Genomic DNA, 25,559 nt, shown 5'->3' on the forward strand with positions numbered 1-25,559 from the left:
TTTTCTTGGCCAATAATGAAGTACAAAAATGATAAATTACAGACATCAACCATCACTGTTTAGTAATACTCATATTCTCACTGAATTATTCTTGACTTAAATCAGTTTTACACAAACACACAAAGCGAAGCTGGTTGAACGGACTTTATTTGAACGCTTCTCAGGTCGGACGCACGTCCTGTGCGTGTGACGTCACGTGGTAGCTCGTCGTCCTGCTGTGCTCGGTGGTCGGAGCCGTTAGCTTGAAGCTAACCAGTCGCTTTCTTTATTGTTCCGCGTTCGGAGGACTCCGCTGCTGTTCGGTCTGTTCCGGTCTCTGGATCCGAGGGATTTATTATCGTTCATTTCCCCCGAAGCCGGTTTCTCTGCGGAGGAAACACTGGTACGTATCAACTGCGTTAGCTCGCTGGCTAGCTGGGAGTGGGCTGGCTCGCGCTCGGGCCTGTGGGAAGTTTAATGGTTAAATCCAGCTCGGTGTGAAACCAGTGAACGCGTCCGAGCCGCTCACTGGAGCTCTGCTTGTAACAGTTCGTAAAGTCAGTGGTAATCGTGTTTTACCAGTTCGTCAGTCGTCGGTGAGCTTCGCGCTAACAGACGTAGCAACAGGCCCCTTGTGTTCTGGCGCACGTGTTAATGAGCAGCTCTGTTTTCGACTGGCTTCGTCCCGTGAGGGTTGAAGAAGATCAACATGGAGGTTCAAGTGAGGAGACTCAGGAGATTCACTTTCCACGAGTTCTTCGTCACGTTGAGAGGAGCTTGGGCCAACCTTAAACCCACCAGGGTCGATTAATGAGCGTCACACCTGCAGCCGCTCGTCGTCACGGTCCAGATGTTTAATATTCATGGTTCCGGTGTTTCCCACATTGGACCAGTCCAGGACTCTGAAACCAGCCAGACCAGGATCTGCCACTTTACTCACGTCAGCCATTTTAGAATGGAAGTCCGTCACTACTTTAATGTGTTCCACTGCTTTACTGGTTTACTGGTGTTGGATCAGAATAATCCAGAAGAAACTATTAAAACCATCAGAACATCTGGTCTTCACATGGAGGAGAACACCGGGGGGGGGGGGGGGGGTTAGATTTTAATATGTTGCGAAAGTACTTCTCATTTAAATGACGTTTCCTAAATGAAGCAATATTTTTCTATCAAAAAATCTCAATTAACTGAAAACAGAAGAAACTCTTTAACGGGTATCTGTTTTAAATTGTTCTATATTTTCAAATTGTTGAGTCTGTTGGATAAAGTGTCATGTTTATGACTTGTCAAATATTCTGTTTCTGATATATTTGAATTAAAAGCAAATATTTAGATTATTTATTTTAACATAAGTTCACTTTCAGTCATTGGTCAAATGTTTACTCTGAATTTCCAAGATGTGTGAAATGATTTGATGTCTGTTGAGTTTCTGCCTGAACTAAAGTATAAGGTTTAATGTTGTGCTTAGAAAAGATGATCCGAGCTTCATGTAAAAGATAACGTGATTCTCTCAACCACAGAGAGGTAGAAGAAGTGGATCCACTGGGATTGAAGAAAACTGATCAACCCTCTTAGATAATTTATCAATATTAAATATGACCTATTGGGTTTCAGCATGAATCACTGAACCCCTGACTTGTTTGTGCAGAGCCATGTACAATGGGATTGGCCTGGTGACTCCGAGGGGCAGTGGCACCAATGGCTACGTGCAGCGCAACCTGTCGAGCGTGCGCGCCAAGCGTCCGCGGGACGAGCGCGGTGGAGACCGGGACGAGAAGGACCGGGAGCGGCTGGAGAGTCAGCTCAACAGGCAGCCCAATGCCGACATCCTGGAGCACCAGCGCAAGAGGCAGCTGGAGGTCAAGTGTGCAGAGCTACAGGACATGATGGAGGAGCAAGGGTAAATTCAGACGCGCTCACCAACCTGAGCTGACTTCTAATCAGATTACAAATCATGTTTGGTACATCGTTAGATCTTCATGTGTTCTCTAACATTCAGGTATTCTGCCGAGGAGATAGAGGAGAAGGTGAACAGTTTCCGAATGATGCTGCAGGAGAAGGAGGAGCCGGCAGCTGCCCCCTCCGATAGACCAACGTGAGACCAGCACACACAACCTGCATTTAACGTGGCTCCATTAAAATGACTCGTTCAGACTGGAAGCTGTTGCGTGGTGTTTATGTAAAAACAAGATAAACCATTGTCCCTGTGCAGAATTAGTCTTTACATTAAAAACATGACAGAACGAGATGAAAGTCTGACTGTACATTACATACTGACAGAAGGATTTGTTAAACACAATCTAAAAGTGTTTATGCACATTTTTAGATCTGCCCATTTTCCATTGCATGAAGAAACTGGATCCCTGTTCTGAGTTGTGATGAAGTTCTGAGAGCATCTCATTGGTTTGTACGACACCGTGTTGGTGACAGAAAGCTTGTTTATCTCCTCAGGGCCACGGAGACTCACGCCCTGGCTGCGGCCAACCAGCAGAAGAACGACCGTCTCCGCGCTGCGTTTGGAATCTCCAGCGACTACGTGGACGGTTCGTCCTTCCACGCCGACCGCAAGGAGAGAGAGAAGGAGAAGAGGGAGCAGGAGCGTCTGGAGCGAGAGAAGCAGCAGCAACAGAAATATACGTGAGTGGGACAAACACTGTGCACACATTTAATTATCTAAATAACTGTTGAACAATGTGGCTCAATTAATATCCTGTTTTTAATATCCTGTTAAAACCTTGATATTCAGATAAATGTTCCGATCTCTAAAACAAACCTTTTCAAAGTTCTATTAACTTATGAGGAGTTGGACTGAGATCAAAGAGACAGCCTTGGTGTCAATGATGTTGATTTCACACAATAAATAGGAATCGATACCAGCTTCATCCAAACAACCTAGAAAATACATTTCTAGTTTGTGGCTGCAGGGTATTTTATGTTTTAGTGAGTCAGCAGTTCTCTGGAATATGACTCTATACCTTAAAGTTGACGTCTCTGGTTCCGTGGCTGAAATCTCACCAGCAGTAGGATTAGACATCAGCAGCTCCCTGACTTGCTGCTGTTGCCCTCGCTCTCTCAGGTTGGTGGAAGATTCGGACGATTCAGATTCTCCTCCCAAGAAGCGCAGTCGGAAGAAGAAGAAGAAAAACAAGAACAGAGACGGGTGAGAAAACCAACTCGATAAGAATAGAAAATATAAAGGTTCTAAAAGCAGGAATGACTTTGTTCCTGTTCCTTGTCCCAGCAGTTCAGAGAGTCCCTCCCCGTCTCCTCGCAGAGAGAAGAAGAAATCTAAAAAGAAGAAAAAGAAGCGGTATTTTACCACAAGATTCTTTATGATTCCCTGACTGGTTTGACATGGAGAGTGATTAATAACTGGGATATTTGTTTTTCAGTGAGGTTTCGGAAGAGAGTGAAGAAGACAGGTTGGTGAATTTAAATGGAACCGTCTGTTTAAATAAGAAATCGTCGTCTTGTTTTAGTTTTGGTGCTGTTAATATGAAATGTTGAAGAAAGTGGATTCATGTGCAGCCTCGTCCTCACATCCAACCTCTCCTCCACTCAAAGCTCCTCAGACGAGAAACAGAAGGTGTCAAAGAGGAAAGGAAAGGGTGATAGTTCGAGTCCTCAGAAAACCAAGGTGGTGCAAGGCGGCAGTATTTCCTCCGACTCTTCTCACAGGTACAGAAAAATAAATGTCCCAAAAAGCTTCCACCTGTCTCACCTGAATGTTCCCCACATTGTCCCGGGACAATCTGCTGCTCTGTTCTTCATATGTGAAACACGACCTTCACATCTAGCTTGTGATCCGCTCTGGTTCTTTACCAATGAGCTAAAACTGCCGATAATTATTTTCATCAGCATCTGACAGATTTTTCTCTGTGATGTCCACAGTCATTCTCCAGCTCCAGTGAGGTCACGTCAACAGGAACAATCTGCAAGAAAAGATGACGATGGACGACAGGACAGATCGCCTGACAGGAGGAGGCGGGGCCACGAGGAGCTCCTCCCACATCGCCAGGGAAGAGAAACGGTAAAGTCCGGAGCTGCTTCTCCTTTTTTCATCTTTTACTTTTGTGATGATAAAATTCACACCAACTTCAACCCTTTCTCCTCCAAAGAGGCCCAATCCTGAGAGAGAGCGCCCGAGTGAGATGGAGAAGACCTCCGCCAAGAGGAGAAATGACTCCTCATCCCCCTCTCCACCGCCGCAGACTGATAAAAGCAGGGAAAGGGAGAAAGGGAGGCGCTCCAGAAGCAGAGAGATTCAGAGGAAGAGGCGTTCAAGGAGCGTAGAAAAGAGAGAGAGAGGGAGGCGATCCAGAAGCAAAGAGATGGACAAAGGAAGGCGATCAAGGAGTAGAGAAAATGAGAGGGAGAGAGGAAGGAAGTCCAGGAGCAGGGACCTGGAGAAAGGGAGGAGGTCCAGGAGCAGAGAGAAGAAGGACAAAGGAAAGGAGAATGCTCCTCAGAGGACCAAACATGACTCCTCATCTCCTTCTCCACCACCTAAACAGGAGACCAGGAGGGGAAGGAGCAGAGACACCGAGAGGGAAAAAGACAGGAGTAAACTGGACAGAAAGACCAGACACGACTCCTCGTCTCCTTCACCTCCTGAGAAGGAGAGAGCGAGAAGGGAAAGGAGTGGAGAGAGGGAGCGCAGGAGTGAGAGAGATTTGCACTCAAGGGCACCAAATGAAAGGGACAACAGGAAAGACACCGGGAGGAGACAAGAGAGGGAGGTGTCTCCTCGCCAACAGAAACACGACAGGAGAAGGGACGGACACACGTCTCGTGGTTCACTGTCACCCGCCGCTCGCTCACCCGTCTCCACCGGGGGTCCAAGAGAGAAGGAGAGGAGAAGAGAGAAAGACATGGAGAGGAATCTGAACAAGCAGGGAGAACAAGACAGAGAGCAGGGTCAGGGAGACGGTAGGAAAAGAGAGACGGTGGTTCGACCATCTGCAGGAAGCAGACAAGATCTCAGGGCTGCCGATAAAAACACGAACGAAAGACCCGACACGCTGGACCATCAGGAGAAGACGAGGAGTCCTCCGGCAAAGGACAAACGAGAAGACAAGGCCAAACAGGTTGAGAAAAGAAAAGAGAGCTCCAGCAGCAGTAGTGGGAGCAGCAGCAGCAGTGGCAGTGACAGCGACAGCTCCTCATCCTCCTCTTCATCTTCATCCTCCTCCTCCTCATCATCCTCTGAGGATGAAGGCAAGGCGAAGAAGGCAGCAGGGAGGGGAAAAGCCAGTCCTGTGAAAAGTTCCCCAGCTGCCATTGGAGCTGCGGTTCATAGATATTTAACCAATGGAAGAAAAGAAAGTTCTGCTTCTGCTTCTGAGGGCGACGCACTGAGACGACAAGACGGAGGAGACCGACGCGAGAGGACAGACAGACCTCCTCACAGATCTCCTGTAGACGACTGTCCGTCCCAACCCAAAGGTCAAGAGCGATACAGCCCCACACAGGTGGACAGTCCCAGTCCCCCCCCCTCCCCACCCAGCAGGGCAGACCACAGCAGGGGCAGCAGGCACCCTGAGGCTGACAAAAACAGGCTGGAGGCCAAAGTTGGGGAAAGGGATAGAGGGAGGGACAGGGGCACAGCCAGGAGGGGGGCAAGACCGAGCCCCCCGGCCAGGAGGTCCCGCTCTCCGCCCAAGAAAACAACCACCACCTCCCCGGCCCGTCGCACTCCACCTAGGCAGTACCAGGAGGCCCCGCCCCGCTCCAGGAGAGCCTCCCCTCCTCCGGCCTGGTCAGACAGGGAGAGAGAGAGGCAGAGGGACCGAGAGAGAGAGAGGGACCGAGAACGTGTTCGGCCTCCAAGACGCAGCAGATCCCGAAGCCAGAGGAGGCGCAGCCCCCCCAATAGGTAAGACAAGGACCTGCATGAACATTCTGAAACATTTCTGAACACAACAAACTCGTATGTGATGCTGTGTGGACACGAGGAGACGAATGGAAAAAACATCAGATTTGTATATTCTCTAAATTTATGACACTCAGTACGCTAATCATATTTTACAGGACCAATTAACTGAGGTTTTACGGACGTGATGCAATTTAAGATTCTCCAGGAAATGACATCACATGAAGTAAAAATAAAGGTCACATGGTCAGACTGAAACCTTTGAGTTTAATGAAAATATGGAAATTAATCCAAGATCAAAATTATGTTTAAGGAACATTAACTGTATTCGGTGGATGTGATGTTTAATATTTGTATCCTGTTTTTCTTGTCTCTAATGACAAAGTTTGATCAAATCTAAAATCATCTGCTTCATATTTCTGTCCTCCAGGTCCCGTCGCTCTCCTTCTCCTCCACGACGGAGGAGGAGCAGTCGCTCGCTCTCCAGGGAACGAGGGAGAGAAAGAGAGAACGAGCGGATTAGACAGAGGGAGGTCGAACAAGAGAGAGAAAGAGCGAAGATGCAGCCAAAAGATGCTCCCCCGCCTGGCAGGTCCTCTTCCTCCTCATCTTCCTCCGGCTCCTCCTCTTCCTCGTCCTCTTCACCTTCACCGGCTCGTGAGAGTAAAGACACAAAGTTACCAGCAGAGAAAGACGGAAGAAGAGAGGACGACAGGAAAGAGGACGGAGAGCAGAAGAGTCGTTCTTCACAGGGTCCCTCCGGAGACTCCTCCCACGCTCCACCCTCAGGTAGAAGAGGCTCCCAGTCGGATCCCCCCCGCTCCGACGTGACCTCCAGAAAGTCCCCGGCCAGCAGCCAATCAGACGCCACACAGCCATCACGAGGTCCGACCAGGAAGGAGTCGCCACCGGCGGCCGCTCGACCGTCCGACCAGACGGTCAGAATCAAGAGCACGGTGAACGGCAGGGAGGCAGTTAAGAAGAGCAACGGAAGCAGCAGCTCCAGCTCTTCTTCCTCCTCCTCCTCCTCTTCATCGTCTTCATCCTCCTCTTCAGACAGCTCTGACTCTGAGGCCGAGCCAGGAAAAGGGTGAGCAGGCGACAGGGAATGAGCGCGAACGACAGAATCGAATGAGGTGTTTTATTTTCAAAGAGGATTTACCTTTTCTCATGTTTAACAGGAAAACCACCAAAGCTCCGAGCAGCTCGTCCTCGTCCTCCTCGGACGGAGAAAAGGAGACAAAGAACAAGAGGTAAGAGAAGGAGGAGAAGGAGAAGTTTCAGAATTTAAACCTAGACTTACAAAAAGAGATTTGTCTGTTTGTCCTTTACTCTGGCATTGTTGTTCAGTGATACATCCACTAGGGGGCAGGTCCTCCACTTGTCCTCCATTTGTCCCTTTGCCCAACATCAAATAGATTATGGTTGTCTTTCCTGAACAATTGGCTACAATGCCCCCCCCCCCCCCCCCAATTTGGTCCATAACCCGCAGCTTTCAGAAGAACTCGATCTGTTGCTGACACAGAAAGTTCACTCACATTTGAAAACGACCTTTTAGCTGTGATGCTCGTTGCGCTGAGTGGTCCTCCCTCAGAGTGAGAGTCTGAACTCCTGTGTGTTCCTCTCAGTCCTGTCAGGCCCCAGCGGAACCCGGCGGATTCACTGAGAGATTCTCGCTCCCTCAGTTATTCTCCTCCGAGATACATCAGAGCAGAGCCGTCCCCCCCGAGCCGCAGGTCTGTACACGCCAAGACGTCCCCCATAACAGAATGAGAAGCAGCTTCGACCAGTGGATGTGGGATATTTAATAATTATTCTCTGGATAAACAGTTTTTCGGATGTATCAGTGTTTATTTAACAATTTAGAGAAGATGCATAAAAAATGTGTTTGTTTATTGTTTGTTTTCCATTGAATTCATTTCAATGGTTAAACTGTCAAATATAAAACCTCACGTACGGTTTGATAACATCCGAAGAATTTAAACAAACACACGGTAGAAGATATATATCGGTGTTTAACAGTTTTACTCCCGGATAACGGCATCGACCCAGAAATCCAGATCAGTCAGGTTTTAATTTACATAAAGACTTTAACTTTGAGCCAGAGGGTTTATTGTGTCTTAACGTCTTAATTAAATCTTATTTCGACAGGAGAAATAATTCCTCTTCTTCTCTTCTTCCTGGTAGAAGCGGCAGCCGACAGTCGCCCAGTCGCTCGTCAACCAGCAGACGAAGGAAATGAGCTGAGGACACAGAGACTCGTCCCCTCTTCTTCTTCTGTGGTGTTTCTGCACTCACCTGCGACGAGTCTGAAGAACATGAACTTCAGACCTCAGATGAACTTGGGTGTGAATGTCTGGGGACTGGATTTGGATCGGAGCCGCGACCCGTGGATCAGCAGTGTGGTGCAGGACCAGTCTGTACATTTATTCTTATGAGCTGAGTAAGAAAAGCCAACACATGAAAACAGCTGAGTTAAAGTAACGATGTTCCTCTGTACCTGTACTGTGGATTGTGTTCTACCTGTAGATATGGGCTGTCTGTATTTTGGTTATTAACATGTAATAGATTCGTGATTGCCATTTAATGTGAGGAGAAACTGAAACGTGGTTAATTTCTTTGTTGAAAAATGGTTGATAACAATAAAAAGGCAATTGTACATTTTATTTGTGTGACATATTTGCTGTGTATCCATCTTGAGGAAGGTTCTATATTTTTAATAATCAGACAGTGAATATGTTCTGCTAACAAAACTGCATTAAACTCCTGATTTGTTTGTCTGAGGCGTAGATCTGCATCGTTTCCATGAACTATTAAAAACACATCGGTGAGTCTGAGTGACATGTTCCTCCATCATCACTCTTATTTTAACACTCACACACCGCCCTGCTGCTCGAAGCACTACGTCACCAAACGCTCCCCACCTTAAACACCACCGCCCTCTGAGTGACGTATGTAGAAGCTGCCTGTTGGTCGACTAGAACAGAAGCCAGTCACGTTACAACGTGCTGGGAAAAGCAGGCAAGTGTCAATCTGCTAGTTTCTATAGAAAGAGACTTCTCACTTTATAACATCAGTGACATTCAGGAGTTTCTGTCTCTGTCTCTAGTTTCATTTAGTGAATCGTGATCAGATTCAAACAGAACATAAAGCACTGATGTGTTGGGGGATACCTGTCCAATTGGTATAGGTGGGCGTGTCAGGCTCCACCCCCTGCTCCTCCAAATATGGTTACTTCTGGTCTCATATAACCAAGATGGCTGACCAACCTGTGAAACTGAGGCTTCAGAGCAGCAGTAGAAGGTGTGAAGGTGTTCTTCTGAGGAAGGTGGAGTCATCAGGATCATCAGGATCTCCACCTCCATCCTTTTAGTGTTTTCAGTTCATAATCACTTTTATCAGTATTATTACTCTGGGTTCTACACGATGAGTCCTCGTGGTGTCTGCAGTATAAAGTCCTGTCCTGCAGATGCTGATGCACTTTGGCCCGAGACAAATAAAATGGATTTGATTTGATAAATCGATAAATACTCAGCAGACGTAGAAACATTCCTTTAGTCACATGTGCCCGAGAAGTGGTTTTTCCCACATCATTGAACGCAGCACCAGATGATGAGCGGCTCATCAGGCAGGTGTGGTCGGTTCAGGACCCGAGTCAGAGTCGGTTCAGACCAGGACTCGAGGAGGACCAGGACCAGGACCAGACCAGGACGCTCTCCCACCGGAGCCCACACCCAGCGGCCCTCAGCCGGACGAACAGCAGCGGGCTCACGGCCCTGACTGACCGCGGTGAGTGTTCTCGCTCAGGCCGTGGAGGGCTCAACTTTCTCCGGGGAAGTTTTTCTGACGTGTTGGGAACAGGCCCCAGGCTCCGCCGGCCCAGACTGGCTCTAAAACACGGGACTTTCCCCCGTTTCCCCGCTGATGGGCCTCGTTTCACGGTCCCAACACACAAACAGACCGCTGTGTGAGACGTCGTGTGTCGGTTGTGTGTTCGGCTCAATCAGTTTAAACTCAACGTGAGATGAAGTGTGTTTGTGGCTCGTGTTTGTCATGTTTCAGACCCGCAGCTGCAGCGCACACACCCGCTGGAGCTAACTCCGCTGTAACGTCTAAACACGGGAGTTAGTTCACATGTTGCCCAACATGCTTCTTCACATGTTGTTTAACTGTAGCCGAACTGGAGAGGGCTCCTCCCTCGTTAATCACATGTCCTCACCCGCAACCAGAGCGAAACTGAAACTTCATAAATCCTGAATTCCCTGAAAGTCAGAGAATTCAGATTGAAGTCTGGCTGCAGCCTGGAGCTCAATGGAGAAGGTGAGTGACTGTCACCAGCTGGAGCTTCATCTGTAAAGACCCGTGACTTCTCTGGGTTCGATTCTCTAAAGGTCGTTCACAGGTGAGCTTCAGTTAACTAGCAGGTCTCAGTAGATTGTTTCAAACAGAAGAAGATTCACCAGCTGAGGAGCGACGCAGATCTTCTGGTGTTTCTAAACTCTTTGTTGACTCATCAGCTTCTGAATCAGATCTAAATATGAGAGTTTCTGCAAAGACGAAGTGAAACTGGACTTTTTTACTCTCTGGAAACAAAGTGTTCAGCAGCTTCATTAACATTACACAGGGTTTTAAACAGTAACTCTCATTTCCACTGTGGTGAGAACCTGCTCAGTAGGTTCTGTGTAATCCTTCCATCTAACACTTCCACCGGTGCAGATGAAAACAGTTTGTGTGACTTCAGCTGATCTTCAGGAGGATTCCTGATTAAACCAGTTAGCGTTACACAATGTGTTGGATCTGATGTTTCATCGTGTGCAGTTTGTCTCCTTCTCTGGCTCAGATCATCAGGATCCTGTCCGGTTGCTTGAAAGCAGCTTTTCCTGTTTTTATGGAAACTTTAGCTCCGTTAGCTCAGCGAGCCGAACCCCCCCGGCCTGACTGAGCTTGTGTGGTTGCTTCCCCCCCCAGCCCAGTGGAGTTATAGGACGGGGGTGGATGAAGCAGGATGAGGAAGTTATATTTAGTGACTCAGCCGTTGTTTGAGGAGCAGGGAGGGAGGTAAGGAGGGACACACACTGATGGCTGGTCTAACTTCATATTACCTCTCCCTCCTTTCTTTGTTTAGTGTCTTTACAACCTGGCCTGAAGAAGTGACGCCCTCTACCTGAGATGAAACGTGTGACCGAAGGACCCGAGGAGCTGAAGTGAGATCAGGGGCCGGACCCAGAGGGACCTCAGCAGACGTGACGCCAGCTCGCTGCCTCAGAAAAGAGGAACATCCTCTTTCTCACTTCTGTTAAAGCAGGGATGGAGTCGTGCAGGAGCTCGGGCCGATAGCTGGGTTGACGATCAGTTGTCAAGACACTGGTACAGTTCACTGTCAGAGCTACAACCACAGAATGCCACAGCCCCCCCCCCGGAGCCTCAGACGGGCGACTCGGCGCTGAGACCTCTGTGAAGACACCGTGCTCGCTGTGGGAATCGAAAGGAGGAAGGAGGAGGGAGCCGCTGACAGAGCTGTGGATTTCAAAATCGATGAGTCGCCAAGAGCTGGAAATCCCCCCCCAGAGGAGGTTCATCGGGTGGAGCTGGAACTAAGTTGGAGCCCCGCGGCCGCCCTTCACCATCGAGCATGAATCACGAATGCAGAGGTCTTAAGAAATGTTCCATGTTCTGCCGGCTGCTGCGGTTTCACTCTTAACGTTCACTCTGAAACTCAAAGGATAAACTGTAAACCTGCAGAGGGTCAACTGGAGATGTTCTGGTGCTGGCGCCGTGGGACCAATGCTGATGAGTTCTGGACGAAGGCCTGGTCTGCTCTGAGCTCGTAGCGTCGGGAGGTGGAGCCGAGAAGCGACAGCGCCTCCTCCTATGAAACTGATTTTACTTTGAAATTCAGATCGCGGCCTCGAGATGGCGGGAAAAGACTACAACCATCTGTTCAAGCTGCTGATCATCGGAGACTCCAGTTAGTGCTTTTTACTCCTTCACACAGTGTTGTCAATGAGCTCTGAAGAAACAGATCAGCTCATGGAAACATAACTGATCCAAAGTTTTGATTTGAAAGTCTTCTTATCAGCTGTTAAATCATTTGAAGTCATGTTTTCACTTTTCTTTCCTCGGTTCGTTCTGATAGTTTTCAGAGTTTGAAGTTTGTGTTAACGGTCAGAAGTCTGACACGCCCCCCCAACACAACCAGGGCTGCGGTCAGCTGTGATATACAGAACCCATACATTCACATAATGGGGACCAGTTCATTGATCAACTGGTTTTCAGTGTAAACAGCAGGAGACGTTTTTCCTCTTCAGTTATTCCAGTTAGATTTTCTGCTGCTGCTTCATTCTGGTTCATTCTCGTTCTAACAAGTTACGACTGGTTCTCAGTTCACAGCAGATTATTCCTGGACGTGATTTCATCTTCTTTGAATCAGACATGTTTCTGTTTCTGAGTGTTGTTACTGGAGTGAAGCCGTCGCTCTGTCGTCCTGAGACGTGAGCGACTCGGAGACTTGTTCCTTCTGCTCCTGCTCGGTCACATTCATCCCTCAGACTGAGCTAACTGCTGCTCTGCTGTGTTTCTGTCTCAGATGTGGGGAAGAGCAGCCTCCTGCTCCGCTTCGCAGACAACTCCTTCTCTGGTGAGTTTCCACATTCTGACAAAGACTCTTCATCTCTGGTCCTCAGGTCCGTCCAGAGCAGCGTCCGACTGAGAGGACGTGAGAGACATGTTTGAAAAGAGGTTTCTGTCATTTCAGGTCGTGAAAACTGATCAGTTTGGTTTGAATCAGTTATTTAATAATGTAGAAACAGGCTGAGACGTGATGATTGACAGCTGGGGGGGGTGGGGGTTGGGTACTGTGGCTCCGCTCTACGATCACTTCTCCTCTGATGAAATAGGTGCAAAATATTTTCTTTTTTGTGCAGCGGGAGGAAGTGGAGGAGTGTCGTCCATCTTTATTAAAGAAGACATTTTATTTCCCTTTTTAATGCTGCTTCACAAGCTTTAAGGTTTAAATGAGGATATGAGTCCATCCTGTGTGTGTTTCTGTGTGTGTGTGACACAGTGTTCAGTGTGCGTCTGTTTTCCACTGGTCTCCTGCAGGCAGCTACATCACCACCATCGGAGTGGACTTCAAGATTCGAACCGTGGACATTGAGGGCGAGCGGGTGAAGCTGCAGATCTGGGACACCGCGGGTCAGGAGCGGTTCCGAACCATCACCTCAACGTAATCATCTCCAGACCAGAGCTGGGTTTGATGTTCAGGGGTTCTCCTTCACTGTAGTTTGAGTCTGTGTCCGTCAGTTCACCCAGTCTCCTCCTCCTCTCTGCAGGTACTACAGAAACACCCACGGTGTCATTATAGTTTACGATGTGACGAATCCAGAGTCGTTTGTGAATGTGAAGCGGTGGCTGAACGAGATCTCCCAGAACTGTGACAACGTCTGCAAGATCCTGGGTGAGTCTCCAGGTTAACAGGACTCTGGATGAAGTCAGGTAACCGTCTGAAGAGGCTTCATCCATGAAATGTTTCATTACAAAACTAAAGTTGCTGCTTTCTTCTCAGTGGGGAACAAGAGCGACGACCCCGCCCGCAGGCAGGTGGATACCCAGGATGCAATGCGCTTCGGGGAGTCGGTCGGTGTTCGGGTCTTTGAGACGAGTGCCAAAGAAAACATAAACGTAGAGGAGGTAACTAAACACGTCCCGTGGCTTCATTCATGTCACAATATTACACTAGATTTAGTTTTGTTTCAATTTAAGTTTAATTTCACAAACTACAATCAGAGCTTTGTTGTCAACACGTGTGTATTTGATATACTCATGTTTTTCATATTTAGATCTACAGAACATATTCAAACAGATGTTTGTGTTTGCTCCCTGCTCAGATGTTCATGGCCTTCACCCACATGGTGCTCCGAGCCAAGAAGCAGAGTCAGAACCGGGCCGAGCGGGAGCGCGAGCGGGAGAAGGGCACGGTGAACATCAACGCCCACAGGGACCGGGACCGCCGGAAGAGAGGCAAGAAGTGCTGCTGAGACGGAGACGCACGCCGAGGACGCTCATCGCTTACAGAACAAGACGAGTGTTTCATCTGCAGATATGAATGTGAGAAACTGTGGTTCACTCCTTACTGGTTTCAACACAACAGTCGGGTCCCACTGCTCAGCTGCTGCTGCCACAGTCCTGAGGGATTCAGGCCGAGTCCACACGGGACACTTCACGGTCACGCCTGCAGTTGTCCAGCGCCTGAAACAGAAGTTTGTAAACGCTGCTGATCTCGTGTCAGTTCGAAAACTCTGAACAGAAACTGAGACGCACACGTTCTCTTCCCGATTGGTTCTCGTCAGTCACATGACTCGACTCGTCGTCGCTCAGAGAAAAGAAATCCATCTTCAGCATCACTTCTGTTACCAAGCAACCAACTGCAGAGACAATCTTCTTCCTGTTGACATCACATGACCAGTGTATGTGAACAGTCATGTGACCTGTGTTAGTGTTTTCAGTTTAAAACTAAAACGTTTCCGTGTGGGCGGAGCCTCGATCTGTCATCACTGACTTCCTGCAGCAGCTGGGAGGTGACGACAGAGAACCATTGTGATGTTTATAAGATGGAAGCAGGTTGTAGTGTTTGAGACATCTGCACTTAAAGTTTATTGTTACTTTGCATTAATGTGGTGAATGGTTTCTTGATTAATTGTTTATCTTTCAGTGTTTAAAATGAAGAGCTGTTTACAGATTCCTAACTTCCAGTCTTTTACGTGCTCGATATGTTGGACAGTTCCAACCTGGAGTCTATTTAAATATTGGAGAAACAGAAAATCTGTATTGTTGGAAAATGAGCTTTGAGTTTTGTCTTGGACATGAAATCTGAGTCGAGGCATCAGAGTGATGATCGTTGTGTCGTGAAACCTGTCGTGAGTCTCAGCTCCACAAACAACTGATTCAAACGAGACTCGGCAGGAACATGAAGACGTGAACGAACTTGTCCCATCTACTAACATGGAGGAGGCAGGATGACATCACTTCCTCTCGTCCAGAGTGAAACAGAAAAACTCTGAAACCCACAACACTACAATCTGCTTTTAACTAGACCTGAGATATAAACTAACTGTAATGAAAACACTGTTATGGTCTCTTAACGTTGCTCTAGTGAACCACTGAGTTTTGCCTTTGTGTTCTTCTAACCAGTGTTGTACCACTGAAAAGGAACTGGTTGTAGTCGTTACTAAATCGTAAACGTGACACACTAACAGCTGTGTTCAGTCTCAATGCACGTTTGCCTTGTTTCAGTTAATAACGCCAGTAAACTCCGACTACACGACAAAATGTTCCAGTTGTTTGTTGTTTTAATGTAAATCTGTCGCCGAGCAAATGTGTCCAAATCCAAATAAAGCAATAAATCCAGAGTTTGTGTTCGGATGCGAAGATGATTCATGTAAAGCTGCAGCGTGGAGAGATGGTGTCAATCAATACGTCTGTTAGTGTGTAAGCATTCTTTCAGGAGCAGAACTTTAAAATCTGTTTTCAGTGCTGCAGTTTAACTTCAGCTCCTTTGAGCAGGAAATCATCCTGATGATTTAAAACAGTTAAATCACCAATTAAACTGTAAAGCATCAGTCTGATGTTTAGTGTGAACATGAGTTCCCTCCTCCTCTCCCTGAGCGTCTGTATCTCCAGTGAGTGGGTTCCATCTCCTGAGAGAACAACTGACTGAGAGTCACAGACACAACCAGCTGAAGGGTGACGCTGAACTGTTCGATGGTCATTTAAACATAAAACCCTGATTTTGTTCAAGCTCCTAAAGTATATTCCTCTCAGACCTGAGGATGTTCAGCTTTGACTTGTGCCCAGCAGGAATACAAACTGTTGGATATAGATCCTGAACTTTAAAGCGCCGACAGGAACATCTCACTGGAGAAACTCCATTACTCAACTAGAGGCTCTGACACGTGGCTTGATTGTTTCTGATCCTTCTGAAAGTATTCCAGTTGTCTAGTACCTTTCTCTATTAACTGTTGAAAACAATAAAGCAGCATTTAAGAAAAGTTCCTCAAATTCATTCTCAACTACAGTTTGTTCTAATTTGAGTATAAATGTACTTCATTACATTCACTGTTAAGAGAAACGCATCCAGGTCAGAGAACGTCTTCAGAAAGTGTAAAAATCTGCAGCTGGACAAAAAACATTCAAACCCACAGGAGACAAGACAGATTTTATATTTAAATCACAAGAATGTTCAAAACAACCTGACCTACGTCATCTCCAGCTGCAGCATCAACATCTGGATGCTGAGGAGAGTGGAAGTGCTTTTATTTTGAAAACCAAACCTTTCAGAGGAAGAGCCTTCACATCACATGGGAATCCAGTTTGAGCAGAAGGAGCTTTTCTCTGGAATGTTAAAATGTCTCAGCTTCTTTCAGACTGAGGCTCAGAACCCGTCTGCGGAACAAACAGTAACTTTATGGGAACTGACGTCTGTGGATTCCAGACGTTTCTGAGGACGCCTGAATGCAGCGTCCCACTCGGACGGTGGCTCCTCCCCCTCAGTTGGATTTGGGGAGTCTGTAAACACCGGCAGAGACCATCAGCTGATGCTCGCGGACCTTCCTCTGCAGGAAGGCCTCCAGCTCGTTCACGTCCATCTCAGTGACCACAGGCCCCGTGGCCACGAACATCCGGAGCATGGAGTGGATCCGGTCCAGTGTCATACTGTCCAGGTTGGTCAGCATGGCCTGGATGTAGGCCCAGAACAGCTGGAGGGAGAGAGAGAGAGAGGTTCAAGTTGATCATCCTGTTAACTGTGTGTGTGTGTGTGTGTGTGTGTGTGTGTGTACCTGCAGCTTCTCCTCCCTCTGCTCGGACTGGGTCGTGGTGTTGGAGTCTCTCTCCTCGTCGCTGTCGATCAGCATCACTCCTCTCTCCATCTTCTCTTTGGACGAGCCCGTCTCCACCACGTAGTAGCGCCCGGCCGCCTCCTCCCTCAGCACGCCGTGCTGCTGCCACAGAGCGATCTTCCTGTGCACCAGCTCCCTCGGGGCGCCCAGCTTCAGGCTCAGCTCCTCCAGCGTCCAGGAGCCTGAAGGACAACACACAGATGACTGTCACGATTCAGGTTTCAGGAGCTCGGCTGAGAGCAGGTCCACACGGAGTCGTGGCCTCAGCTCTCAGTTCACCTCCTTCCGTCACTTCACAATTACTCAGTCTGGAGAACAACACTATTTGAAATCTGTTTTGAGGTGAGAGTTCGTACTCTTCTCCTGGAAGTGCAGGATGATGGCGGCGTGGATGGGAGACACGGTGAGGTTGGTGAGGGTTCGATCCTCCAGCTCCACGTCCAGAGTGACCGAGCCCAGATGAGGCTTCCAGCTCAAAGTCCTCATGGCCTGAAACGAAGACCAAGTGTTCAGTGATATTAAAACCAAACAGAGCAAACAGCCACTGGTCAGGAAGCAGCGGGGGAGCTCCACCTTGAGCTTCTCGTAGCGGTGGGTGTAGGCCTCCATGGCCTGGCAGACGACCGGCGGCAGCTCCAGCTTCTCCTCCTTCAGCGGCGGCCAGAACTCGGAGGACAGGATGATGGACGACAGGGACAGCGGCGGCTGCTCCTCCTCGCCGAGCCTCGACTCCTCCTCCCGGATGTTACTGTTGATCCTGCGAGAGTCGGCCATGTCCTGGAACAGACGAGAGGAATGTGTACCCACTTTCCTTTTAACTGATCAAACACACAATCCTTACATTTTAAAACATCATCACCTAACTAGATCTTCTCTGTCCTTGACCACGCTGAGGAAATGACTCATTTTCTTTTGAAAGTGAAATGATGAGACCATTCCAGTCTTTACCTTCAACATGACCTCACAGTAATGCATGTGAGACTCTCCGAACCGGAGCTTCAGCAGCTCCACGTTACGAATCTCCCTGAAAACACAAAACACAACTTCATGCATGATCCAGAAATGACATCACCTGACGAGTCGTCTGTCTGTTATGATCGATTCAGTGACGTCGATCTTCTTCCTGCTCCTGTGATGTTGCTCCTTCCTCACTGTGGGACTCTAAAGGATCATCTCCTCTTACAGGCTTGTTAAAGGATCCATGCTCTACATGAACATGAACCTCAGCCACATGGCACGAAATACTCCAAACATTATTGATCCAAAAGTGTAAATTGACTCCAGGCCAACATCCGTCTGTCACTGATGTGTGTGTTCACATGTGTGTGAAGGTGTAGGAAGGTCAGAGGAGAGGACCTGTGTGTTCACACCTGGCAGTGTTGTAATTGAGCTGGTGCAGCAGCCGGTCGGCCAGCACGGCTCGGTACTCGTCTATGAAGATGTCCTTGCTGCCGTAGATGCTGACCAGCAGGCTGATGATGTCCGACGAGCGGCGCTTTGAACCCATTTTATCTGAAAAAGGTCCGAAAAAGGTTCAAGGTCATTCAACACAGCCGGAGGAGTCAAGGAGTTACAGACGTGATGCGTTCACTGACCTGGAACAGCATCCGTGGGGTCCGGAGTCCAATCCTCTGGTTCGGTGCCTTCCTCGTCACTGTCCTGCATCTCCAGAGTCACCGGGTCTCCTCTGGACAGCTCTGACGCCAGGTCGGTGCAGCCCTCTGCGTCCCCGGTGAGTCCGGCTACGATCTGCCTCACCGTGTCCTCCCGAGTCCTGAAACCAGCACAGGAGCTTTGACCACGTGGAGAAACTCTCATACATATGATGCATGTATGTAAATAGTCTGAGGAGACTCACCTGAGGTATTTGCGGATTGGTTGGCAGGCAACCTGCAGGATAACCATGGACGGGTCCAGCTCCCTCAGCGCCTTGATGGCTGAGATGTAAACTGTGAGGATGTCAGATGTGTGGACGCCTGAGGACGGTGAGACAAAGACAAAAACTCAAAATAAACTCAATATTCAAAAGGATTTTAAATCAGCTTCTGGCTTCTTGTCTCTGTGAAAACATGGTTCCTTCAAAACCCAGAGAGATTTCATGAGAAATACAAAAACAGAAGCGTCTTGTTCATTGAACTGGTGTCGAAGCAGAAACGTGCACAACACAAAAAACTGACCTGGGTGCAGCAAACGACTCTCAAAAGCCGATTTTAAAGAGGTGAGCAGCTGCTGTCTCTGGTTCGTCCTTTCCAGACAGAACTTCAAGTCCTCGATGGCAGCTTTGGATTCTGGGAAATCTGTGAGACGGGAAATACGATAATAAACATGAGAAACCTCGAACCTGCAAATATGAGTCATTACAAGTAGTTTATAAATGTTAAAAAGTCTTCAACAGAAACATTTCTGCTCTGGACTGCAGCTGATTTCACTTATTTTTAACTCAAAACGGAAGTTAAAAAGGTGAACTGAGACGTAAAGCTTTGACCTCTGATGATGCTGAAGAGCTCCTCGATCCTCATGTTGACGTAGATCCTGCAGAAGAACTGGTGCATGTGGCATCTCCACTGCTTCAGGATGGAGCTGCCTGGCGGCCCGGCCTGGGCACTGGGAGCGCTGGGTGTGCAGGGGATGCTGGGAGTCGTACCGTCGGCGTCCGCCTTGCTTGCGAACACTTTGCTCAGCCAGCCCAGCACCAGCTCCAGCCACTGCTCACACGACAAATGAACAAAAGTAGAGTGAAACCAGGAGCTGAGGAGCTGAGGAGCTGAGGAGGAGCTGGTTAATGTCAACACTCGGGTTTTACCTCCTGGAACTCGAGCAGGAACGAACACTCGTACTCGCCGCGGCAGTGCTGCTCCATCCGCTGCTCGATGAGCTTGTGGAGGATGGAGGTGACGGCCTCTGAGCTGACCCACTCCAGCAGCTGCAGTTTGGAACTGAAACCACGCATGTGTAACTCATCATGTATGTTAGACACATGCTTAAAACACACATCCACTGTACCAGTGTTTGATTTCACTCCTCCTGGTTTTATGAGACACAAAAGTCGAAACATGCTTCTTGGATGAATATGAGACAAAGTGAGGACTCACAGAATGTGGCTGAGCTCCTTCAGTTGATCCAGAGCCTCCTGGCACCAGCACTGCTGTGATTGGACCCCACAGCCACGGCAGACCCCCCCCTCTGGGACCTCAGGGGCCTCTGCCCCTTCCTCCCCCACCCCCTCCTGGTTCATGTAGACTGAGAACGTCCGGCTGTAAAACTCCAGCACTCGCTCCTGGAGCACAGGTGATGGGGAGAAGAGGAGGAGGGCCCTGATGATGGTGAAGGCCCGCTCCTTGAGGCCCCTGGGCCCCGGGCCACAGAGACCCCCCCGACCCTCCTCCTGCCACATCCCCAGCCGCTCCAGACCACCTGAGAGGAAGAAGAGGGGCGGTTTGAATTCTGCTGCGGCCTCAGTGATATTTACCTGCACCGGGGGGGTGGGGGCTGTTTGTTTATTCATAAACAAGATGTTTATGTTTCCTCTCCTTACCCAGGAACGGCTCCAGTCGGTCCAGCAGCGTCCGGAAGGCGGTGAGGAGAACCCAGGCCCGGTCTTTTTCCCCCAGCTCGTTCTCTGGCTGCTTGAGTCCGGACCAGAACTCTGGAACCACAGACGACGACAAACGCATCTGCAGAGTCTCCAGCAGCCAGCCGCCCAGCAGCCGCCCCAGCCCATGAGCACAGAGCAGGGCCAGAGAGTCCGAGAGGCCCGGCTCCGGCCCCGAGCCGCCAGGGGACACCTGAAGATAACCAGAGGTCAGGGGTTCTGACCCGACACCACACACAGTGCACCGCCTCAGGGAGGTAGGTAGTTAGTAACTCGTTCATATAGTTAGGTCAGTATGTATTATGTATTAATAACCAAACTGTAAGTTGGAGTTGATTTAACTGAATGTTGGAGCTTCATCGAGCTGAACCTGGTTTTCAGGAGGAATCTGATCAGAACCACCTTCACTGAGGTGATGACAGTAAACATTGACTTCAGACAGAACCTCATGAAACACAGGTAAACCAAGAGAAACACGTAGAATCACACATCCCGAACCGAGCCGGGTAACTCGACTGACCGGTGAACGGTCCTGAATCATGTGCGTGTGCGCGTGAGCCGGTGTCACACGTGAGGAAACATTAAATCAGGAGAAACGTGAGGGGAGCTCGGCTGCTTCTGGTTCCGGTGAGAAACTCACCAGAGCTGCGGTGACACTCTCCCACGCGTCCGCGACCCCGTGAAGAGGAGCCGGGGCCGAGACCTCCACCGGGTCCGACTCCATCACACTGTCCTCCATCGGCTCCACTCTGTCTCTCTATCAACAGCTCGACTCACTTTATCCTCCACAAACAACGAGCTAAGCTAACGTGAGCGTCGAGTCGTTATGACGTCACTCACGTTCATCTGCAGGGAGGCATTTTTTTGTATTAACGTCTATAAATAATAATTAATAATTAATAATAGCAGCTCGTGTCACTAGTGTTATGGAAATAAAGTAGAGTAACTTTTTATAAAGAATCTGGTAACGACACATGATGTCTTCTTCTTCTCCTTCTTCTTCTTCTCCTCCTCTTTCTTCTTCTTCTTCCTCTTTGGGTGAGTTCTCCTGCCCGTCCCTCTACAGTCACTCCCGTTGTATTGGATTATGTTCGCAGACTTTAGACTCATAAAACAAATAATTTATATTCGTAACATTTGTATTCACATTTTATCATATTCATAATTTTCCTCTGGCTGATTATCTTATCTTATTTGTTGTTTTGAGGTAAGTATCACTTAAATTGTGTGTATTTGTAATAAATTGGAGTAGAAAGTCACTTCCGGCCTGCTGTATACCAGCAGCTCCCCCAGCGGCTCCTACAGGAACGTCCACATCATGGCAGCGGAGTGCGAGTGAGTTTGTTGACATTCTGTCTCTTTTCTCTTCTCACACTTTCCTTCGTGTCGCGACTCGTTCGTCTTTGTCTTCTACAGTTTCACAGTCACTCAATGTTTCACGTTAAACTCTGACCACGTGTCGCAGGCTCTGATGACGCTAACCAGCAGCCTTTAGCTAACATGCTAGCGTTAGCTTAATGTGTCCTGTGCGAAAGCCGTTAACAACGAGCGTGTTGTTCTCCGCAGTGTTTCGTCTGAGATCGAGGTGCTGCAGTCGATCTACCTGGAAGAGCTGCAGGTGGACCGGAGACACGACGGGTGAGACAGACACACAGGCAGTGAGACAGACACACAACCAGTGAGGCAGACAGAACAACCAGTGAGCGAAACACTCAACCATTGAGAGAGACACACAGGCAGTGAGAGAGACACACAACCAGTGAAACATACACACAGGCAGTGAGACAGACACAAAGGCAGTGAGAGAGACACAGGCAGTGAGAGAGACACACAACCAGTGAGAGAGACACACAGACAGTGAGACAGACACACAACCAGTGAGCGAAACACACAACCAGTGAAAGAGACACACAATCAGTTAGAGAGACACACAACCAGTGAGACAGACACCAGACACTAACACTAAGAAAAACAGACAAACACTAATGTTAATTCTGAAATCATTATTATGATACAATAAATATAATAATGGCTAAAATCAATCAAGTTAAAGCTTCAGTGAAAATAAGATTTAAAGAGATAAAATAAATATCCTATATTTAATCAATTCATACAATGTGTATATTTATAATATAGATTTTATTGGCACAAAGTGTCAGAGTGTTGTTTTGTTTGTTTGTTTTGTTACTGATGTGTTTCCTGTCCTTAGGGGCTGGGAGGTGAGTCTGGTTCTGTACCCGTCCACAGCGGAGGACTCCGTCTCTCAGTTTGTCCGTCTCACTCTGACTCTGACGCTGGATCAGCAGGTACCCTGTCCATTCTCTGATACTGGTTTAAAATAATTATCATTCTGCATCACATCATTAAAGAGAAGGTGGTCAAATATCTGTTTGTTTTAATCATTCTTTTTATTTGTAGTGCAGATAAACATTAGGTTTGAATATCTTTCTCTCTTTCTTTTTCTAGTATCCTTCGTCTTCTCCGGACATCTCCATTCATAACCCTCGGGGACTTTCTGATGACAAGCTCAGCAGGTAACGACCTGAAGCTTCAGACAGATCCGACACTGCAGCTGGTTTCAGATATGAGTTAGTGTTTGTGAAGCAGCAGCAGCAGGTTGTCGGGTTCGACTCTTTCAAACAGGAACACGTGGGAACATCCAGTCGAGGGGCGGAGCCTATAGAGCAACAGGAGGCGGGACATGACGTATAAATTCTGCTGTTATAAGATCCATGTTGTTGTTTACAGCTCATCTTTTCTCTTAGTGTCCAGAAGTGTCTTCAGTTGGAGGCTCAGTCCAGTCTGGGCTCACCAGTGTTGTATCAGCTCATTGAGGTCACTATATATCCTCTTCTCATATAACTTTAAGAAATCAGGATTATTTCAGTGGATGATAATCTGTCGAATTATTTACCAGTTGTTTTGTTTGTAAAGTTTCTCAATGTCTTTTCTCTTCTTCAGAAAGCAAAAGAAATCCTGACTGAGAGTAATATTCCTCATGGGAACTGTGTCATTTGTCTTTATGGATTTAAGGTTTGTTGTTTGTGTTTCCACATCGTTTCCCATCAAACTGTCAAACATAGACCCCGATACAGATATGATCGTTTTTACAGAAGGAATATTGAGTGAGCTTCCAAATGGACACAGACACAGAATGTAATCAAACCAACTCACGCTGCTGTTTTCAGGAGGGAGAGACGTTCACCAAGACGAGCTGCTACCACTACTTCCACTCCCACTGCCTCGGGCGCTACGCCAGCCACTCTGAGAAGGAGCTCCGCCAGAGGGAGAGGGAGTTAAAGGAGGATAAGACCAGGGAGAGGACAGACTATCAGGTTTGAAATTAATTTCACAGATGAAAAACTGATCAATGAAATCCTGGATACTTACTTAACGTCCTCTTACAGGAGCTGGCTGTGGTGTGTCCGGTGTGCAGGGAACCTCTGGCGTATGATGTTGCTCAGCTTCTGTCATCTGCTGCACCACAGCTGCCTGAGGTGAGACCGACTCGTAACGTTCGTTAAATAATCTCCCCATCATGTCAGTGTCTGTCTTCACTAACGGACCTCACTGTGAGGCACCTTCTGAGGTCCAGGAGGAACGTTCAGCCTCAACAGTTAAAGTATGATGTGTTGTGTTCATCCAGCTGGACGAAGCTGCGATTGGGTCAAATTTTCAAAAGAAGTGGGTCAGACTGCAGAAGCTTCTGGAGAAGCAGAGATCTAAAGGAGGAATCATCGACCCAGAGGAGGAATCAAATCGCTTTCTGATCCATATCAATGAGGTGAGTGTGGATAACAACAAACATGGTGTCATTTTAGACCATCAGTACAACGCTGCTTTATTTATACTGAGTCTACGTGATGTTATTTTACAACAGGCTCCGTCTGAGAATGGAAACCTGGACGTAGATGTCTCCCCTGGCTCTCTGGCTCTGTCTGCCTCTACTGTGTCGCCTGAGGAGACTGGATTCAGAGTGGATCAGTTCGATCCTGGACTGTCCCACTGCAGAGGCAGCGGTCAGGGCCAGAGGCGTCATAACCACTTTCGGGCCCCAAGGAGAGGAGGCCGGTTCAGGCCTCAGCACGGCCGAGCGGCCCCCGTCACAGAGCAGCTGGACAAACTCTCTCTGTCCTCAGACTGCACTGAAGGACCCATCAAAGCTCCAGCTCAGGGGAGTCTCAGCTATCACATGCAAGTAAATGCAGAATCGTGTCAGCTGAAGATGAGCAGGGACGTCCCCGCTGAGCAAGAGACACTCGTTCCTCTGGACGGTCACCCAGGGTGCAAGTCCGGTTTGGAAAATGAATCCTCAAAAGATGCAGCAGACTCTGCGGGCGGCCGAGGTCATCGTGGAAGGAGGAGGGGTCCTCCCCGATCTGTCCAACACAGAGGGGGGCCCGGGCCTGGTCGATACCACTGGGAGGGGCGAACTCCAAGAAGCAGGGGAGGGGGCAATAACGTCCACAGCAGAGGAGCTGCGCCCCAGCGGGGTCAGGGCAGTGGGTTCCAACAGAGGGTGGTGGAGAGAGAGCGGGGGAGGGAGGAGGTGCTATGACAAAGGGCGACAGGAGTGCCGATGAACAAATGTAAATGTGCCTCCACGATGAGTTTGCATCAATTAAAGCCCTGCAGCAGAAACAACCTTCTCTGTAGTGTCCTCTCCTCCAGGACGCCGCCCTCTCCCTGGTCTCTGATTGGCCCTGACCCGCACACTGAGGTCAGATGGCTGTCGTCTCTGGTTGTGATGCAATATGAATTGAGAGAAACACAAATTAAATTTTCTCTGGATGACAGTGTCACTGTGTCTTTTATCTCATCGTCAGGAAACGGTTCAGGTTGAAACATATTTCTCTTCAGGTTGTTTTGACATTTGTAAATAAGCTGAGTATTTATAGAAGATGTTCATAACAATACACAGACTGAGGCGAGAGCCGCATGAGGCCTGTCACAGTTTATATCATTTCACTTAGGACAGTAACTTTAGACAGAACTTATATAAAACAGTTAATATTACTCTGTGGTGTCAAGTACATGATCTCTAACTGAACATAACACAGCCTAAAGAGACTGGTCTACAGTCAATGGGACCAAACCAAGGTGGGAATTAGGTTTACTTAAAAAGTCTGTGAGCTTTGTGAGGATGGGAATCAAACCTGTGGGGTTTTTAAACCCACATGATTCACAGTGTTGGTCGGGTGTCTGTGATTATGTGACTAAT

At 48.3% G+C, this 25,559-nt stretch overlaps 4 protein-coding genes across 6 annotated transcripts; 3 read left to right on the top strand and 1 right to left on the bottom strand.

The window, feature by feature from the left end:
• The first annotated feature begins 180 nt into the window (after window positions 1-180).
• On the top strand, window positions 181-8,515 carry srrm2 (serine/arginine repetitive matrix 2). 3 transcript variants are annotated; one of them, XM_062407412.1, is made up of 14 exons: window positions 182-382; window positions 1,628-1,879; window positions 1,979-2,074; window positions 2,431-2,616; window positions 3,056-3,139; window positions 3,221-3,289; window positions 3,372-3,401; window positions 3,544-3,657; window positions 3,871-4,009; window positions 4,098-5,854; window positions 6,282-6,941; window positions 7,033-7,104; window positions 7,480-7,587; window positions 8,039-8,515. In XM_062407412.1, the coding sequence occupies exons 2-14, from the start codon at window positions 1,632-1,634 to the stop codon at window positions 8,091-8,093; spliced, it is 3,618 nt and encodes a 1,205-aa protein (XP_062263396.1). In that variant the 5' UTR covers window positions 182-382; window positions 1,628-1,631; the 3' UTR covers window positions 8,094-8,515. The 3 variants fall into 3 exon arrangements, with proteins under 3 accessions (XP_062263399.1, XP_062263396.1, XP_062263397.1); XM_062407413.1 differs by having other exon boundaries at window positions 183-382; window positions 3,224-3,289; XM_062407415.1 differs by lacking the exon at window positions 7,480-7,587 and having other exon boundaries at window positions 181-382.
• A 951-nt stretch (window positions 8,516-9,466) lies between these two features.
• si:dkey-16l2.16 (ras-related protein Rab-35) lies at window positions 9,467-15,258 on the top strand. The gene is made up of 7 exons (XM_062407419.1): window positions 9,467-9,640; window positions 10,977-11,819; window positions 12,438-12,488; window positions 12,953-13,076; window positions 13,183-13,307; window positions 13,416-13,540; window positions 13,738-15,258. Exons 2-7 carry the CDS (start codon window positions 11,765-11,767, stop codon window positions 13,885-13,887), a joined length of 630 nt encoding a protein of 209 aa, XP_062263403.1. The 5' UTR covers window positions 9,467-9,640; window positions 10,977-11,764; the 3' UTR covers window positions 13,888-15,258.
• A 789-nt stretch (window positions 15,259-16,047) lies between these two features.
• On the bottom strand, window positions 16,048-21,370 carry anapc2 (anaphase promoting complex subunit 2). The gene is made up of 15 exons (XM_062407416.1): window positions 21,286-21,370; window positions 20,979-21,184; window positions 20,282-20,531; window positions 19,839-20,160; window positions 19,550-19,682; window positions 19,232-19,451; window positions 18,924-19,043; window positions 18,605-18,722; window positions 18,342-18,520; window positions 18,117-18,258; window positions 17,695-17,770; window positions 17,320-17,523; window positions 17,103-17,235; window positions 16,687-16,928; window positions 16,048-16,605 (listed from the first exon to the last, which is right to left on the bottom strand). Exons 2-15 carry the CDS (start codon window positions 21,075-21,077, stop codon window positions 16,396-16,398), a joined length of 2,448 nt encoding a protein of 815 aa, XP_062263400.1. The 5' UTR covers window positions 21,078-21,184; window positions 21,286-21,370; the 3' UTR covers window positions 16,048-16,395.
• Window positions 21,371-21,572: 202 nt separating this feature from the next.
• rnf25 (ring finger protein 25) lies at window positions 21,573-25,129 on the top strand. Its single transcript, XM_062407418.1, has 10 exons — window positions 21,573-21,673; window positions 21,905-21,976; window positions 22,548-22,644; window positions 22,805-22,872; window positions 23,104-23,173; window positions 23,300-23,371; window positions 23,527-23,673; window positions 23,746-23,835; window positions 23,985-24,122; window positions 24,219-25,129. The coding sequence occupies exons 1-10, from the start codon at window positions 21,657-21,659 to the stop codon at window positions 24,894-24,896; spliced, it is 1,449 nt and encodes a 482-aa protein (XP_062263402.1). The 5' UTR covers window positions 21,573-21,656; the 3' UTR covers window positions 24,897-25,129.
• The last annotated feature ends 430 nt before the right edge of the window (window positions 25,130-25,559 follow it).

Source organism: Platichthys flesus, chromosome 16 (assembly GCF_949316205.1).
Source record: "Platichthys flesus chromosome 16, fPlaFle2.1, whole genome shotgun sequence".
Lineage (NCBI taxonomy): Eukaryota > Metazoa > Chordata > Actinopteri > Pleuronectiformes > Pleuronectidae > Platichthys > Platichthys flesus.

What these genes read in the sequence shown, in the direction of transcription:
- srrm2 (XM_062407412.1), top strand. Translation starts at nt 1,632, where the DNA reads ATGTACAATGGGATTGGCCTGGTGACTCCGAGGGGCAGTGGCACCAAT. An exon ending in ATCGCCAGGGAAGAGAAACG is followed by an intron (nt 4,010 to 4,097) that starts GTAAAGTCCGGA and finishes TCTCCTCCAAAG; the next exon opens with AGGCCCAATCCTGAGAGAGA. An exon ending in GAGGCCGAGCCAGGAAAAGG is followed by an intron (nt 6,942 to 7,032) that starts GTGAGCAGGCGA and finishes CATGTTTAACAG; the next exon opens with GAAAACCACCAAAGCTCCGA.
- si:dkey-16l2.16 (XM_062407419.1), top strand. Translation starts at nt 11,765, where the DNA reads ATGGCGGGAAAAGACTACAACCATCTGTTCAAGCTGCTGATCATCGGA. An exon ending in CGCAGACAACTCCTTCTCTG is followed by an intron (nt 12,489 to 12,952) that starts GTGAGTTTCCAC and finishes GGTCTCCTGCAG; the next exon opens with GCAGCTACATCACCACCATC. An exon ending in CAACGTCTGCAAGATCCTGG is followed by an intron (nt 13,308 to 13,415) that starts GTGAGTCTCCAG and finishes CTTTCTTCTCAG; the next exon opens with TGGGGAACAAGAGCGACGAC.
- anapc2 (XM_062407416.1), bottom strand. Translation starts at nt 21,077, where the DNA reads ATGGAGGACAGTGTGATGGAGTCGGACCCGGTGGAGGTCTCGGCCCCG. An exon ending in AGAGTGTCACCGCAGCTCTG is followed by an intron (nt 20,532 to 20,978) that starts GTGAGTTTCTCA and finishes GGTTATCTTCAG; the next exon opens with GTGTCCCCTGGCGGCTCGGG. An exon ending in ACCGCTACGAGAAGCTCAAG is followed by an intron (nt 17,236 to 17,319) that starts GTGGAGCTCCCC and finishes TCTTCGTTTCAG; the next exon opens with GCCATGAGGACTTTGAGCTG.
- rnf25 (XM_062407418.1), top strand. An exon ending in GTGGACCGGAGACACGACGG is followed by an intron (nt 21,977 to 22,547) that starts GTGAGACAGACA and finishes TCCTGTCCTTAG; the next exon opens with GGGCTGGGAGGTGAGTCTGG. An exon ending in CTGCACCACAGCTGCCTGAG is followed by an intron (nt 23,836 to 23,984) that starts GTGAGACCGACT and finishes GTGTTCATCCAG; the next exon opens with CTGGACGAAGCTGCGATTGG.